Here is a 16,891-nt window from a genome sequence, read left to right on the forward strand (position 1 = left end):
TGTCACAAGCAGCATCATTTTCTGGCACTAAAGGTTGTATTGCTTGTCCATCTGTTGCGCAAAATATAAACAAACAAGAAGGATCGCATATCAAGATGCATTTTGGAGACTACTCAGGAATTTTTTTATGCTAGGCTATTGTTCCAATTTTATGTTGCTTTCCTGGGGTTTCGTTGTTCCGCAAACTCTTTTCCCCCACGTGAAAATAGTATTTTTTTTTTTTTAATGAAAAGTAAACAAAAAAAATTAGTATGTGTTTTTTTTAATGCGTTAAAACAAGCATATAGGCAAAGTAGAGTGATGATTAGCCTGGTAAAGGATAAGATTTCCCACATCATTAGGCATTCAAAAAATATGTATCACTACTAATTGAGTTGCTAAGTCATGGTTATTTTTATAGTTTGCTCATTGATATTTAGGAAGAACATAGATTTTAAGACTGTTAAAGTTATTTATTTAGACTCAGATTTTTCGTTTTCATTTTATTTTCATGATAGTTTGAAATGAATTCACAAAGATTGTGACATTTCATCAACTTCGTGCTCTAACTGAACAAATATGTAACAATTTCTTCTACTCAGTCGAACCATTTTAATTTGGAGTAATTACATTGATTTCTCTTGAAGTTAGCATTTATTACATTAACACTCTTTTTGTTTTGGAAATTACACCTACTTATCTTATTTTGTTATTTTCAATGAGATTTTGTGTAAGGTCCATACATATAATAAGGAAATATATATATATATATATATATATATATATATATATATATATATATATATACTTAAATAAAGAAAATTATCAGATTGTTAGAGCAATGTATTAAAAAAGAGATACTGATGTAATTTTTCAAACAAGAATATTGTCCTTATAATGAGCCCTAACCTCATCAAAAGTGAGTGTAGTTAGCCCTACCTTGATTTTTTTTCCTTTCCTTTCCTTTCCTAATTTTGAAGACCTTGGATGAAACTCCCTGTAATACTGTGTTCCAAGGAAGATTCAAATCCAATGAGCCTCGGCAGTGTGGTCTTTTGCATCAAGGGCAAGATGAAGCTCACATGTTTTGTTCTATTACGGTCTAACAAGACACAATCTATTATTGGAGGAAAAATGGACGGTTCACAATCTCTTCACAACCCTTGGAAATTTACTTTATATAGTAGGGAAAAAGTGAATTCAAGAAAAAAAAAAACAGTTAAGGATTTGAGTACTTATACAACAAACTAGACTTATGCCAATTTGAAATGCACTTAATAATTAGCTGTCATCATTGGAAGCTTACGCCCAGCCCCAATTGCATATAGAAAAAACCAAAGTACTATGTCACATTCGTGTGTTTATTTATTGTTACTCTTCTTCATTTTGGGTTGTAATTATGTGTTTGAAAGACTATGGTAACCTTTTTACCTCAAGAACACAAATTGAAGAGAGTTAAAACTTTAAAAGTCAAACAAAACACTGCACAGGAATATGGTTTGAGGGTCCAAAGGAACAAAATGGAATAATATATACACGACCCTTTTCTCCAAAGTGCATCCTTAACCTTACACAGTAAAATATGCTTCAATAATAATTAAAAACAGAAACAAAAGAGTGAAAGAAAATAGCCATATGGATTTTTCAAAGGTGCTGCAAGTTCTCAATTAATTCAGAAAGAACTACACATCCTGAACCCCCAAGCACGAGTAGTAGGGTTATCCTCCCTCCTGGAACTAGGTCAGGTAGTTTCGCAGATGGAGATGAATTTGAGTACCTATCAGACCAGGACATTGCAGCTGGAACAACTCCGAAAAGCACCAACACTATCTCAGTTACATGAAATGAAACAATGAGAAAAACTTGCTATGTCAAAATTAATTTTCAAGAAATAACTATGCATTTACATATGTTTATTGTATTACAAATAAAATGATAATGAAAATAAAGAGCAATTAGTTTAGCACATGCAGAGGCAGATATTTTAGCTATACCTCCATATGTTCCAGCAAAGTCCAAGGCTTTAAAAAATATTTCTGGGTCTAACAATGATAGTATTAGTGGTGGACATAGAGTCAGTATATATGGCAGAGGTCTGTTCTGGCCTGTTGGGAGTTTCAGCACTGAAAATCAACACAATGAAGCAATATAGGTATCATTCAGATATTTTTTATAACATACCAACAAATGACGAAATCTGAATACTTGGAAAGTCATTTAGGGGCGTAGGCATTTTTTAGGATTCTCGAAAAACTGAGATTGGTAATCATATTTATCCATGTTCGGTACAAGTTTTTTAAAAATTTTCCGGGAATCTGATTTTCCCGGAATTTTATTTTGTGTGTAAATTTTTTTAAAAATACCATTCAGGGGGTGGTATTCTAGGATTTTTATGGCAAGGGAAAATCTAATACAACTAAACATAGCATTAAGAAAATTAACCCAATATTTCTGAGAATATTTCAGTCTACCAAACACTTTTTTGGTAACATTTCCAGAGAGTCTCATCTTCCCATCATATTCTTGAAAATCGCGATTCTTGGATAAAAAAAAATTTCTCTTCTACCAAACGCCCCCTTAGTATTTAGAAAATTCAAAGTAGATTCATGTCAATTGCTAGTCTTTCTAATGTGAAGTATACTTGTATGGTGAAACATACAAAGAGGTATAAGCTACATTGAATCATCAATTAATTCAATCAGATTTCAGTATTAGCTTTTAATCTAAAGACAAGAAAGACAATGAAAAACACAACACTTACAATCTGCAAGAAAGTCTGACAAACCCAAAACAAATCCAATGTAAGATGTAGCAATTGCTAGAAGTGAGAACACCTCAACTATAGGCTGCAGAGTTTGGAGGAGGAGGAGAAAAAAAATTAAGAAAAAAATATTGTCATCAAAATACTGCAGGAAATTTTGTATCTCTAATGCAGTTGTGTCTCAAAAATACTGGAGTCTGTCATAAAACTTACTCCAACTGTTCCATTTGTAGATCGCAATTGTTGTAATGGATCTAGACCCATTACATTGTCACTGATAGTTCCCAGGATAACAGCATCCCAGATGAGAAACAGAGAAAGAGGTATACCAGTGCCTAGGATTATTGCAGTCCTGCAAGAAAAAACCTGATGATTTTATTTAAAGCTCTAGAAAACTTCAAGTAGGCAATCCAACAAATATTAGAAGAGATATCACCCGGAGCATTCCCTAGTGTATAAGAGGACAGAAACATAGATAACTAGATTCATTTGAAGGAAGTCGAGACATTCTCAAAATCACAATATTATGCATGGTGTTCCATGTAACATCCCGAGCGCTGACGAGGGCGGAGAGTGATCGCCGGTGCGAAAGGGCATGGACTAGGAGCGGCTCCTGGCAGGCTTCTAGCAGGGAGTTACATGAATGAATCGAATCGATACCCGAAAGAAAGAGATTCCAAAGACTGTGCAAGTATGAGACTGCACAGTTTGGGAATAGCTTATAAGAATTAATTGGTACTACCTATACTAACAAGATGCATCTACTTTTCGGTAGACCATAACGGAAGAACTCCATAGTTAAGCGTGCTTGACTTGCAGTAATTCTGGGATGGGTGACCTCCTGGAAAGTATTCCCAGGAAGTGTGCAAGTGAGGAAAAAGCACACTGAGAAGTCTCGTGTTAGTATGTGGGGATAGTCATTGATTCTTGAAGCGGTCGGGTGTTACATTCCATGTGCATTTATAATGTATTAGTACATGTTTGAAAGCCTAAGCTATCCCTAGAACAAGATGCTGAAGAGTGCTACCCCAAGTTCTCAGGATCGACCTCATTTCTGACTTTGTACAAGCCCATGAAATCATTGAAAGAAAGAAATGCATTAAAGAACCAAGCCTATGAAATAATATAAAACTTCTTAGGATATTACGCAACACAACAACAAAGATTTGGCCATTATGAAGGAGAAATCTAACATTTGATATATTCATTCATGAACACTTTAAACATAACCCTTTTTCACGTTGGGCATAAGGTTTTGGACTTCACCAGCAAACACTTGTTCAAATTTAAAGGCATGGGTGATGGTAGAAAAAAATTAACCATTCAATCCCAGGACAGCACGGATCAGGCATAAGCAGTGCCATAAAAGTTTATGAATTCTGAGGACCTACAAAACTTTCACAAAATCTTTTTTAAGATGGGAAAAATATTCCCAGTTTTTTGTAATTTTGCTCTCAAATTATTTTAGAATTATAACAATGAGATATCAAAATAACAACTTCACAAATATTATTATAAGAAAAATTCCAAAGGTAAGTGAAAAAAGTTATTAAAGCAAAGAATGACGATGTGATTTGTCACCTTACTTTTGACAAGTCTCCTTCAAGATTTGTGCAAAGAACAGGTACCACATTCTGAATAAGCATATCAAAGTGTTAAAACTTGTCCATTTTTCAATAACTGGAGGTTAGTGATGTTACCTGGTAAACAAATGAGAGTGCAATAATGGGTATACTCATAGGAGCCGCTTGGAAGTTGGCTTTCAGAAGAGCATCCAAATGAATGTCTCCACTTGCAACTGCCTAAGATAGAAAAATTAATCTCTGTCTCAACATGAATAAATATACTTCATAAATAATTGTTTCAAGTCCTATAAACCATGTAATTCTTTGTTACCGCATGAAATATAGCAGTGCTATAGAATGAAAGAGAAAAGCTTTTATTTCAAACAGGTTTCTTTTCTGTTATCTGTGCTTTGGACATGTAATAAAATTTAGTGTATAAATTCTTAGGCTTTATTAACCCAGTTGGAACACGTTAGGAACTTTTTATTCATGCAGCAACCTTAAGATGAATAACCTTCTCCTTGTCTAACTAATGTTTTTTTATCCATGCCACCTACAAAAATTTTGTGCGATCTTGCATATCTGTGTGACTAGCATTTTAATTCAGACACAATACACCAGATGAAGTAAAATAGTCAAAATGATTAATCAAAAATTAATTTTGTTACAATTGAAAATTGAATTGGAAAAATAAAATCATTTTGAAAAACTCACACCCCTGCCACCCAGGCCAATCAAAAAAATAAGAGTAAAATGATGGAGGACTTAAAGAAAAATTCATAGTTCTTGGCATAAAAATCTTACCACAAGAGCTGCAAAAGAGCTGATGATTCCAAATATTAGAACCCCATTAACTGCACCAATAAAGCGCTGGCTACAGATTCCAATTGAGTCTTGTCAATTAGAGCTACAAGAAGTTAAATATTTCATTTAAGCTCCTCTTCTTTTTTCTCTGTTAGTTTTCCATAGGCCATCTACAGATCTTTCATAAAGTTAAATACTGTGAAGATTAACTGAGATCTGTAACTGTATACTTTTACATTATGAAGAAAATTTACACGTGGAACATCAAGCAAGTAAAATTTACATGAAAAGATCATGTGAATCACATGACAAATGTATACGTAGTTACAAACATAGAAAAACTGTGGCATGCAAGATTCATCCCACTAGACAAGACATGTTAATAGTTTTTTTTATTACTAACTTTCATGATGATCATTTGATATTATAAAAGGATATAACTTGACAGTATGTAAATTTAGATCAAGAAAGCATGAAGAAAGCTAAACTAACCTTCCGAAGAAGCATATGCCTCCAGAAATCAATGAAAATAAAGTTGCACTTAGCCATCTGCGACCAAAATGCTAGTATCAGCCCCCAACAAGCTTTCAAGGTTTACTTGGAATACCAAAGATAGAGTTGGGTAACAAAACAACAAAACTAGGAGGAATTATTTCAGTAAAAAATTTCGGCATTAGTTAAGGCAGAGTTAGTGGCTTGTACATGGGAATGCCAAGAAAATTTGTCAAGATATCTGAAGAACGGGCCACATAGGCAACAAGAAGGGCATAATGGATGAATATGTATGACCAACTGCAAGAAAATGACAATCATTATTAAATATTTTTTAAATAATGAAATGAAATTACATGAGATCATAACACATCTTCCCTAAGAAAAGTAGCTAAAATAATATATTAATATACATTTATAAAAGAATTAAAACTGAAAGGCTAACAAGAAATAAAGGTTTCTTAATAATCTAATCAATTATATGGTGGTGCCAGTAACAAAAGCAGTAGTTAAGTCAGTATTTTTATATCTACAAAGCATTGACTGCTTCTGCACACCCTCTCTTGCAGCATTGAAGAGACAGCTCACTGAGAAAGCATTCCTTTTTACTACTGAATTAATGCCTTTTTAAATCAATTGTAGGATGTTGACATAGTGCACCCGAGTTCTAAGCCATATTATGCATGTTGATTTCCATAGTTCACATTCATAAAATATACAAAAATGATTCACGAACTTACCATGAAATTTGAACCCCTGCTGTCCCTAAAGTTCTTCTGGCCATTGATACCTGAACTTAATCAAGTTACTAATAACCTAAACAGGTAGATTAGAAAGCTAAAAATAATCAGAAGAACAAAAACTCAACAGTAGAACACAAAAATTTAAGTTTTCAAAATTTCTAAGATCATGCATCCTTTTCTACATATCCATCTTTCTTTCATAAGAAATATATTATACATATCCAAAATCATAATAAAAGGAACCCTTCACTAAGTCGGGATTCATTTGACATAATTTAGGAATTAGGTTGCAGTGGTCAAACACAGGCTACTATATATCTGGATTGTAGTATCTTTGCTTTAAGGAGTTAAGAAACAATCTTACTTTTACATCTGTCAAATCTATGCAAGCATTAAGCAAGTAAGAGTAAGCAGTAGAATGAGTTAGCAGTAGAATGAGTTACCAGTGATACACCACCAGAACCCAGTTCACACATGGTTCTGACATTTACTTCAGCGATGAGCAAACCTGTCACAACCTGCCGGAGTTCTCATCAGACATATGATCATGTGTGTTCCTTTTTGTGTGAAACAAAGTAAAGTCTAGCTAGGTACATAACTTTCTGATAGAAATTTGAGGTTATAAAGTATTGTGTGCTTGTAACAGTAACATTGGAAGCTTGTGAAATCTAATTTAGTTAGCATTGCTGCCATGACAAATCTTGGTACTATTTAGGTAGGACATGCGATTCCTCTCTCAATATTGAGTTTTATTATTTGGAAATGATGCATAATAGACAATGATTATTACCATGAATATCCAACAAAGAATGCAAGTAACTGCAGATGCTAAAAAGCCTGCTTCTTGTGTCACTGCAGGAATTGCAAGGATCCCTGCACCCACCTGTGATATTTCTTTGCATTTGAGGGAAATAATGGCGATAAATAATGCTTGAATCAATACACACAAAAACAATCATCAAAAAGGGAAAAGTAGTCATAAGTTTTGCAGCAATGAATATGGAATAATAAAATATAACAATGAGGAAAGATATTCTAAGCTTCCCATGTGAGCAGTCTCACCTTGAATTATCTTCAAAACATAGGGCATATCTTACCATTTACATGAAGACTGATATTTGATAACCATTGTTCAAACCTAGTAATTAATACTATGCTCATAATTTTAATGTAATAACTAAACTAGAGTATTGGTAAAGTTGTTCATTTGTTTCCCTTTTTATTTAATAAACTGGTTTGAAGACCAATACAAAATTTTGCATAAAAGAAAAAGAAAGAGCAAAACTGGCGCACCGTGGTGCCTGCAACCAGGAAAATTGCACTAGATAAGCTTCCTGACAATATTAACACAATGAAAAAAAAAAAATGAATAATTTTACTCTGAAGAAAGATAACAATAAAAGGGGAAGGAATTTTCAGACTTCACAATTGCAAATATAAACAGAAGAGAAAAGAGGTGTGCAAATGAAAAAACCAGGTTCCCTCTTCAAAGTGGCTTGGTTAAGGTTTGAGAACAAGCGTTCAAATTCAAATGCTTGTTGTTGTTCTTCTTCTTCTTGAGCAGATTGGGACTGCCTCTCTAAGAAGCATTTGTGGAGGTTTCTCCTCAAAGAACAAGGAAGATACACACAAGTTAATAAGCTGGATTGAAGAGTGGTTTGGTGAAATGGAGGAACCTTCCATAATTGTAGCTGCTGCTGCTTTCTTGGTTGTATCACATGAGTTGGAACGTGGAAGAAAGGAGAAGAAGAAGAAGAAGAAGAAGAAGAAGACAACATCAACATTTTATATGTTTTTCTACATCAATTGAACATTCTTTTTGGAGTGGCAAATTCGAATAAAAAACATGTCCATGCAATGGTTATTAAAGCTGTAAGTTTAACTGTTACTGACAACAATGAAACACTATCCACCTCTAGTTCCATAGAGATAATGTGGGCCATAGTCAATAATAATAATAGTAATAATAATAATGTGTTGTCAAACACACAAGGCCCTAGTTGTGCAATGAAGTCATTTTCAATTTAAAGCCAAATAACTTCTAGAAATTGTTAGAAATAAAAACTTACGGCAAAATATATCAAGTTTTGTAGAGTGGATAAGTATAAAAAGGAAAACTATATTTATAATTGATTTAATTTAGAATCAGTTAGTAGTTTGCTGAAGCTCCAACCTCAAAGTAACCAACCTAACAGTTATCCATGGTTTCCTCTCATTTTCTTTGCGTTAACCATTTCTTCCCCGCTTCTCGGAGTTATTCCAAAAACATCCATTTTTATTTTTTTTTTATGTTTGAATACAAAACATCCATTTTCAATTAAGACCAAATTGGTTATTCAGTTATAAGTCAAAAGTTTCAGTTTCAGAGAAACAGGTGGTTAGAGACAGAACCATGGTTGCTGATTACACAAGCAGAATTGTATACTTTATATAATTGTTTACTTGACAAAAACCAACAAGACGGAAGATGTGTATAATGATTTGGAATCTGTACTTTATGATTACAATTTTATTAATGTTTCTGTATCAATGCGTTCACTTGGCAAAAAGGTTTGGCATTATTTTGCAGTTAGAGAGCTCAAACAATGCATTAGAAGTTATTTAAAAAAAGATAAAAGGACAGAAAAAAAGAATGTTATAATAATAACTTGATTTGCTAAGGATGAAAAAAAAAAAAATCCGATGTCAGTTTCGGCTTCAGTACAGGAAGAATATGTAAAAAACGTTGACCTTGTTAACATTCCAACGAAGTGCTTTTAAGAGAACTTATGTGACAATTTTGATATTTGATAGATGGCATCATATATATATATACTTGGCTGAAAAACTCGACAAATAGACATAAGCAAACAAGAATTCGGGATTGAGACCAGTTATGATCGGATAAGTGGCTTCGGCTGATTTCTTAAAAAAATAAAAATTCAATCCAAACGTGACCTTTGATAACAAGATGGTATTACTCGTCAAAGCAACCATCTATATGACTTGAGTAAAGGTTTTAAACGGATCCATATCGATTTAAGTTAAACCACTAGAGCAATCGCAGAGCAAACCCATCTATACGGTTGTTGTAGATGGTTAGCCTAAAGAAGCTTCAACATTAGATGTTGGTCATCCATTCTTTTAATTCTTACAATTTTTTTAACGTTTATTATTCACTTAACTGTTTTTAATATCTCGCCAAATTATAAATTAATCCAGTAATATGCCTGTTTTTCATTAATGCAGTTAGACCTATATTCTAATATAAAAATAACATTGCTGCAGCCACAAAACAAATCAATAAAAACTAAGAGAACAGTGGCTGCAGCTTACTCAAAAAAAAGTACCGGGTTGTTAGTGGATGAGTAGCGAGTGTGAATGTTAATGTGCATGTGTGCAAAGTATTTTTAGATGCTTACTCCCATTACCACCAATAATCATCAACTGTAGAATCATTAGAACCAACATCAAATCCACACACACATTTCGGTCTTTCTTTCATTTTATTCATTCACTTTCTCTCGTCTCATTCTACAGAGAAGGAGAAGAAACAAACTGTCTCGGTAAACTAAAAAGATCTTTCCCTTCAAATGGAGAACTCCACTCCCGAGAACCAGCGGCAGATGTTTCGGCAGAAGCTACCCCACCATCTTGCAATCCAGGCATGGGAACAACGTTCCCATTAGATACTGATCTCATTGACGGTTGAGCAACAACTCCAGAAGCATTTGAGTCATACATATGAGTACTACGATTTGAAAAAGGTGAAAGTCCTAGCCATAAAGCATTTGACCTTGGTGAAGATATACCTCTATCCAGGGACCAGTCTATGTTGGTATAATCGAACTGCATTGACCCACCAGTGTTCCAGTCTACAGGAGAAGATGCCCCAGATGTGGCTGCTGATCCTAGCCCGGAAAAGAGTCCAAGAGAAGAAGCAGCAGCAAGCGTTGGAGATGCACCGGTTCTATTCCAAATGCCATTCCCTCGGTTGGTTGCTTGTGGATCTACTGAATTGCTAATGCCAGCGACAAACTGTTGTTGAGGTTGATACTGAAGTTGTTGGTACATTTGATTAGAATTGAGATAGTTTGAACTGAGGCTTCTAGTGCTAGGGGCGTGAGATATAAAGCCATTAGACCTCATAGCTTCTACACTGTTACTTGGATACCAACTGGCAGCTATTCCAGGAGGCGATGAACTCATGCTTGTGGCTGGAACCTGCTTTGCATTTACAGTTTGGGGCCGCTGCATCACGATTACCGGTTCTCTAGCTACTCCAGGTTGAAGGTTCTTATAATCACCTCCAACAGATATATAGCGAGATTCAGTCTTAGCAGGTAGGGGTGACACCTGCAAAGGTGATGCCAATGAATAAGAAACTGAAGGATTAGAACCTGAACTTGGCCACCTTTTGTCAGCTGGAATGGTAGCCTGTTGTGGCTTTGCCCATTCAGACTTAGGCGGGATTTTCTTTAGAGGTTGCATATTTCTATTACTAGTTTCTGAGGGTACTCCAATCGTAAGCCCTGCCTTTGTATAGTTAAAATCCTTTTCATCTCTTTTGGGTTGATTCGGAGAAGGAAGAGATTTTGTTTGCGGCCTTGAGCTCTGACTCACAACTACTGACTGCTTGCCATTGTTAATAATAGGAGGATCACCAGTTTCCTCTGACTTTGGTGGTGCAGATGGAGGATCATGCTTCAATTCTCTCAAGGTCTCAGCAGACTTCTCAAGATCACCCTCACAAGTAACTATCACTCGTTCAACTTCCTGTTTTGAGCAACCATACCTGGTTTCCAAGTCTGCAATCCGAGCAAGTTCTTCTGATATGTCAATTTTCAAATTGCTCCTACCTATGTTTTTATCCTTGTGATTATCTGCTTCTTCACCACCTTCAAACAGCCATGCTACTGATTCCTCCACCCTACCTTCGTTCAATATCAGTGCCATTGTTGCCCGTTCATGAGAAAATCCCATTGCTACAAGCTGTTGAGCAAGTGCCTCAAGTTTCCTTGACATAAGATAACCACTGCACCGCTCATGCAACTCTTGTGCTCGCCTTTCCTTCTGCCGCTGATGTTTTTTCTCATTCTTCTGGCGTATTTTCTCTCGCTTGTCATTATCAGCTCCTGGTACTGATTCCAGTCGGACGGGAGGATTAGAAGTTTTATCTTTTTGATCTTCAGACTCACCAGACCAACTATCATTATTAGAAACAGAGTCATACTCAACACCAGTTACCACTGAGCTTCCAGGATGTTCATCTGTCTCATCTATGTTCCGAAAACGACCATTAGAATGTATGGGTGAGGTAGAAGCTGTTGGTGATGTTTCCAGAGTATGGAATGTTCCTAATAATGGGTTGTATGCACTTGCGGGAATAACAGGTACTGCATTACCAGATCCTGCAGGCTTTGCAGAAGCCTTCTGAGCTTCCTTATTTGCCTTTTTGTCTTTAGACTTGGACCGGGATGCAGGAGACATCTCCTTAGAATGCAATAGCCCTACAACAATTTAAAGAAAACAAGTTTTAGACTTTTAGTACATTATTTTCTACTACCAAATAACATTCTGTTCACATGTGCTCCCATAAATAAATAAATCTGTTCACATCAGTACCCTCATGTATTTCTGTTGGCAAACAAGTAAGCACTTACAAGTTGGAGAAACTTGTCGATAATAAAGCAAATGAAAATTCCATTCCCTAGTTTGAAGGATAATAAATAAACTACTAAGGACAAAAAAAAATGAACAAGGGCAAAAAGAAAGTGAACAAGGCAAATGAAAAAGAATTAGGGAGGAGGATTTCCTCCTTTTACATTTTAATAGATTAAAAAAAAAAATTAATCACTCAAGGTCTGTCTGTTACCAATGAAGTCTAGCTTCATTTATGTGCATGCAATCTCTGGTCCTTTTAATGAGAATTAGGGATTTCAAAAATTAAAAATAACCCATCTGACAACAAAAAGGTATCTCTCTCTCCAAAAACAATGGGCATGGCACAGCATCAAAATTGAGAAGGTTTAGCCTCCATTTGACCAGAAGGAGGCACAACACAAGTTGATGTTTTCTAAACGATTATTGAAAATATGAAATTGATAGCACAGGTATTACAAAATCCAGAACCACTTTTCACACGTCTACAGCGCTTCAATCAAGTATAGTACAATATTGAGATTTAAACAATAAAATAAAAAGTAAAGAGAAAGAATATAAAGAACAAACAACATGAGAATGTAAAAAGCCCATATTTTCAGATTGTTGAGATATATAGTCCCACATTGGTTGTATGTGCAACCAATGTGGAGTTTATAAGGCCTTGGGCACTCTCACCCTTTGAGCTAGCTTTTGGGGTGGTGTATCTCAAGGTTTTTTACATGGTATCAGAGCCTCGCCGCCCCCCACTTTCTCTTGTGGCGTTTCTTAGCACAGGTAGGCTGGGCCTGTTGCATTGTCCACTCTTCAAGCCCAATGGGCTCTTGTGTGAGAGGGCGTGTTGAGATATATAGTCCCACCTTGGTTGTATGTGCAACTAATGTGGAGTTTATAAGGCCTTGGACACTCCCACCCTTTAAGCTAGCTTTTGGGGTAGTGTATCCCAAGGTTCTTTACACAGATTATCAACTGCAAGAGATTATCAACTGCAAGACTAAATACTACCATTTTCCACCATTCTACTTCTAAATTAATGAACATAGTAGAGCAGTATGGTGCTATAGCCCCCACACTATGCACGAGGTTGAAAGAAGGGTCGGACCCATTGTGTGGGTCCATAATAGGCAGCCTCACCTTGCATATGCAAATTACATGAATCGAACCAGGGAACTGGTGACCTCCGAGTCCAATGCCAACAGCACCAACTGTTGTGCCAGTGTTCCCTTCTAAATTAATCAACATAGTAAATATAGAAAATGATCTTTTGCAGATGGACATAGACGCCAATCCTTATAATCTTAACTCAAACAAAATTTAACATTCTTCCAGAAGGCCATTATGACTCTTTCCCAAATTTTCACACGAATCAGTCTAACAAAAAAATCAAAAATTGGGAATCAACCATGATACCACAATTCCCCCAAAATATGATATGTATATCCAAACAAAGAAAAATTCCCACTTCATGGCAAAAACAAACATATTGCCAAAGGGTGCTCGATACAAATAAACCTAATACACATCAAATTCGAGATTGAAAAACCGCAATCCCTCTCGAGGATCATCACGAGTCTCACGCGATTCCCTCTCAAGGATCCATTACATTTATCCTTCACCAATCCAAACAGACCCCAAATTCCCAATTCCGTAAAAAGCGAAATGAGGAATTCGAATCACCGACTTCCTTCCACGATTGCACCACACCCAAAACCAAACACGCGGTTTATTCCTCCCCGACACAATCAACAACGTAGCAACAGAATATTTGAGATTAAAAGGGGGAAAAAAACCAAAAGAGGGAAAATTGAGAAACAGAGGAAGAATATGAAGAACAAGAACAAACCTCAGGTGTCAGAGAAAGGAACGTTGATGATGATGGAGCGATCGCTGTTGAATGGCAAAAACGTTAAAGAGAGAAAGAGAGAGAGATAGGTTTTTCGAGGCTGAAACTGAATTTGGCAGAATTAGGGTTTTGAAGAAATAGAGATCTGGAAATGAGAAAAACAACGAAACGATTTTTATTTAAAAAAAAAAAAATACATTAAAAAAAAGGAATTTTTTTTTTCTAATTACGGAAATCTAATACATTTGTACCTTTTTTTCCCTTTTATATTTGTCCCTATTTCTCTTATTTCTTCTTAATTCTCTTTTAGCTTTATCTCCCCTTTTTGTTTCTCTTTTTAATATTTTTTATATTAAAAATCATAAATTTTGACTTATTTTCATATGGTATAATACAAGATACAATATTATATCGTCTGATACAATCTCCTTTCTGATATACCCCTCGATAGGTATCGTCTAACATAATTATTGTAACATCCTGAGCGCTGACGAGGGCGGGGAGTGATCGCCGGTGCAAAGAGGCACGGACAAAGAGCGACTCCTGACAGGCTTCCAGCGGGGGTTACATGCACGAATAAATCGAATCGACACTCGAAAGAGAGGGATGTGCAAGTATGAGACTGCACAGTTTGAGATAACTTATAAGAATTAATTGGTACTACCTATAATAACAAGATGCATCTGCTTTTCGGTAGCCCGGAATGGAAGAACTCCTTAGTTAAGCGTGCTTGACTTGGAGCAATTCTGGGATGGGTGACCTCCTGGAAAGTTTTCCCAGGAAGTGTGCGAGTGAGGAAAAAACACACTGAAAAGTCTCGTGTTAGTATGTGGGGATAATCATTGATTCTTGAAGCGGCCGAGCGTTACAAATGGTATCAGAGCAGGGTCTCTCTTCCAGTACGGTGCGGTTCAAGGACGAACCAGGCGGAAGCTGGCGGGCATGCAACATCCCGAGCGCTGACGAGGGCGGGGAGTGATCGCCGGTGCAAAGAGGCACGGACAAGGAGCGGCTCCTGACAGGCTTCCAGCGGGGGGTTACATGCATGAATGAATCGAATCGACACCCGAAAGAGAGGGATTCCAAAGACTATGCAGGTATGAGACTGCACAGTTTGGGATAGCTTATAAGAATAAATTGGTACTACCTATACTAACAAGATGCATCTGCTTTTCGATAACCCGGAACGGAAGAACTCCATAGTTAAGCGTGCTTGACTTGGAGCAATTCTGGGATGAGTGACCTCCTGGGAAGTTTTCCCGGGAAGTGTGCGAGTGAGGAAAAAGCACACTGAAAAGCCTTGTGTTAGTATGTGGGGATAGTCATTGATTCTTGAAGCGGCCGAGCGTTACAATTATCAATATTGTACGATACGTAATACGATTTATACGATACAATATGATTCCACATATGGTGGGGTATATTGAAAAAGGGTTTGTATTGAACTATATAATATTATATTGTACGATATAATACATATCGTGTATTAGACGATATGAAAACTAAATTAATTTTTTTAATTTTTAATATAAAAAATAAAAAATTAATTTAAGATTTAAATTAAAAATATATATAAAAAATATTATTAAGGAAGAAAAGAAAATAAAGATTTAGGTTGTGCATGACAACCATTTTATTTTCTAGCACTCTTTCTGAAAAGAAAGAGTTCTTTTCGATTTCTGTACCTTGGAACAGTTTCTGAGAAAAAAATATGTTTGATAACATGTTCTATTTTTATTCCGAGAATGAGAATTGTGTTTGATAACACAACAAATAATATAACAAAATATAATTCTTATTAAATATAAAAATAATTCGGATCATCACTTTTCTTTTTATATGGTGTGGTTGTGGTGGTGGTGGCGGCGGGTGGCATGGTGGTGGTGGCGGCGGCGGGACGGTAGTGGTGGTGGCAGTGATGTGGTGAAGATAGTGGTGGTGGTTGTGACGGCAGTGGCTGCGACGATGGCGGTGGTAATGGTGGCAGCAGCGACGGTGGTAATGGTAGTGGGGATGGTGGTGGTGGAGGTGACGGCAGTGGCTGCGACAATGGTGGTGGGTATGGTGGTTGGTGGCGGCAATAATGGTAGCAATGGCATGGTGGTGGTGGTTGTGAAGGCATCAAGCTGGTGGTGGTGGTGGCAGTAACGATGGTGGTAGGTGACAGTGGTGGTGGTGGTGATGGTGGCGATGACGTGGTGATGGTAGTGGCGGGGGTAGTGTAATGGTGACGATGGTGGTGACGGTAATAGCTGTGACGATGGTGGTGGTTGGTGGCGGCGGCGGCGGCGACGACGGTAGTGGCTGCGACAATGGTGGTGGCGGTGGTGATGGTAGTGGTAGCGTCGTGGTGGTGGTAGTGGTAGCGATGGAGGTGGTAATGACATGTGATGACGATGGTGGCGGTGATTACAGTGATTGCGATGATGGTGGTGGTGGTAGATGGCGATAGTGGTGATGGTGGTGGTGACAGTGATAATGGTGGTGGTGGCGGCGGTGGTAGTTGTGATAGTGGTGACGGTGGCATGGTGGTAGTGATGGTGGAGGTGGTGGTAATGGTGGCGGTGGCATCGTGGTGGTGACGACGGCACTAGTGGTACAATGGTGGCGGCAGTCGTGTCGGGATGATGGTGGTGGTGGTGATAATGGTAGAAGTGGAGAATGATTGAGAGAGATAAGTATTTCTCATTTTGTGCCCGCGAACAAAAAAGCAGAAATTTTTTGATTCTTTTTTCTGCCCAAATTTCATATAATAGAAATAACCTGAACACCTAGGGATTAAGATTACATCCAAGTTTTATATAAAAGAAATAACCTATGAATAGGATTACATATACCAAAATTCATATCAATATAATCTATGACTCTCTAGGGATTAGATTACCTGGTCTCCGTTTTCGCTAACTTCTAGAAGAAAAGAGTAATTTGGGGCAGAGAACCGGTTGGTAACCAGAAGAATATAAAATAAACTAAACAAAGTTTTTGAACTAAGAAGAGAGAAGAGCAGAGGAGAAATGTTGAAGAGTGAATTGGTTTGGTTAGGCTAGACCTCTATTTATAGTTG

At 36.8% G+C, this 16,891-nt stretch overlaps 2 protein-coding genes across 6 annotated transcripts; both read right to left on the reverse strand.

Moving 5' to 3' along the window:
- Window positions 1-1,450: 1,450 nt before the first annotated feature.
- Window positions 1,451-8,184, reverse strand: LOC133290604 (uncharacterized). 5 transcript variants are annotated; one of them, XM_061488715.1, is made up of 14 exons: window positions 7,819-8,184; window positions 7,638-7,678; window positions 7,135-7,227; window positions 6,788-6,862; window positions 6,342-6,391; window positions 5,812-5,901; window positions 5,602-5,658; window positions 5,110-5,179; window positions 4,441-4,542; window positions 4,327-4,374; window positions 2,954-3,106; window positions 2,741-2,825; window positions 1,974-2,102; window positions 1,451-1,778 (listed from the first exon to the last, which is right to left on the reverse strand). In XM_061488715.1, exons 1-14 carry the CDS (start codon window positions 8,126-8,128, stop codon window positions 1,624-1,626), a joined length of 1,458 nt encoding a protein of 485 aa, XP_061344699.1. In that variant the 5' UTR covers window positions 8,129-8,184; the 3' UTR covers window positions 1,451-1,623. The 5 variants fall into 5 exon arrangements, with proteins under 5 accessions (XP_061344699.1, XP_061344698.1, XP_061344695.1 ...); XM_061488714.1 differs by having other exon boundaries at window positions 1,451-1,787; XM_061488711.1 differs by having other exon boundaries at window positions 1,453-1,805.
- A 1,573-nt stretch (window positions 8,185-9,757) lies between these two features.
- LOC133290605 (uncharacterized) lies at window positions 9,758-13,953 on the reverse strand. Its single transcript, XM_061488716.1, has 2 exons — window positions 13,828-13,953; window positions 9,758-11,833 (listed from the first exon to the last, which is right to left on the reverse strand). The coding sequence occupies exon 2, from the start codon at window positions 11,811-11,813 to the stop codon at window positions 9,858-9,860; it is 1,956 nt and encodes a 651-aa protein (XP_061344700.1). The 5' UTR covers window positions 11,814-11,833; window positions 13,828-13,953; the 3' UTR covers window positions 9,758-9,857.
- Between the last annotated feature and the right edge of the window lie 2,938 nt (window positions 13,954-16,891).

The sequence above is a fragment of the Gastrolobium bilobum genome, unplaced genomic scaffold (assembly GCF_033153095.1).
Source record: "Gastrolobium bilobum isolate Gb01-03AN ecotype WA unplaced genomic scaffold, APGP_CSIRO_Gbil_v1 utg29588, whole genome shotgun sequence".
In the NCBI taxonomy this organism is placed as follows: domain Eukaryota; kingdom Viridiplantae; phylum Streptophyta; class Magnoliopsida; order Fabales; family Fabaceae; genus Gastrolobium; species Gastrolobium bilobum.

What these genes read in the sequence shown, in the direction of transcription:
- LOC133290604 (XM_061488713.1), bottom strand. Translation starts at nt 8,128, where the DNA reads ATGTTGATGTTGTCTTCTTCTTCTTCTTCTTCTTCTTCTTCTCCTTTC. An exon ending in GCTCTTTTGCAGCTCTTGTG is followed by an intron (nt 4,543 to 5,109) that starts GTAAGATTTTTA and finishes TTTCTATCTTAG; the next exon opens with GCAGTTGCAAGTGGAGACAT. An exon ending in CACTCTCATTTGTTTACCAG is followed by an intron (nt 4,375 to 4,440) that starts GTAACATCACTA and finishes ATGCTTATTCAG; the next exon opens with AATGTGGTACCTGTTCTTTG.
- LOC133290605 (XM_061488716.1), bottom strand. Translation starts at nt 11,813, where the DNA reads ATGTCTCCTGCATCCCGGTCCAAGTCTAAAGACAAAAAGGCAAATAAG.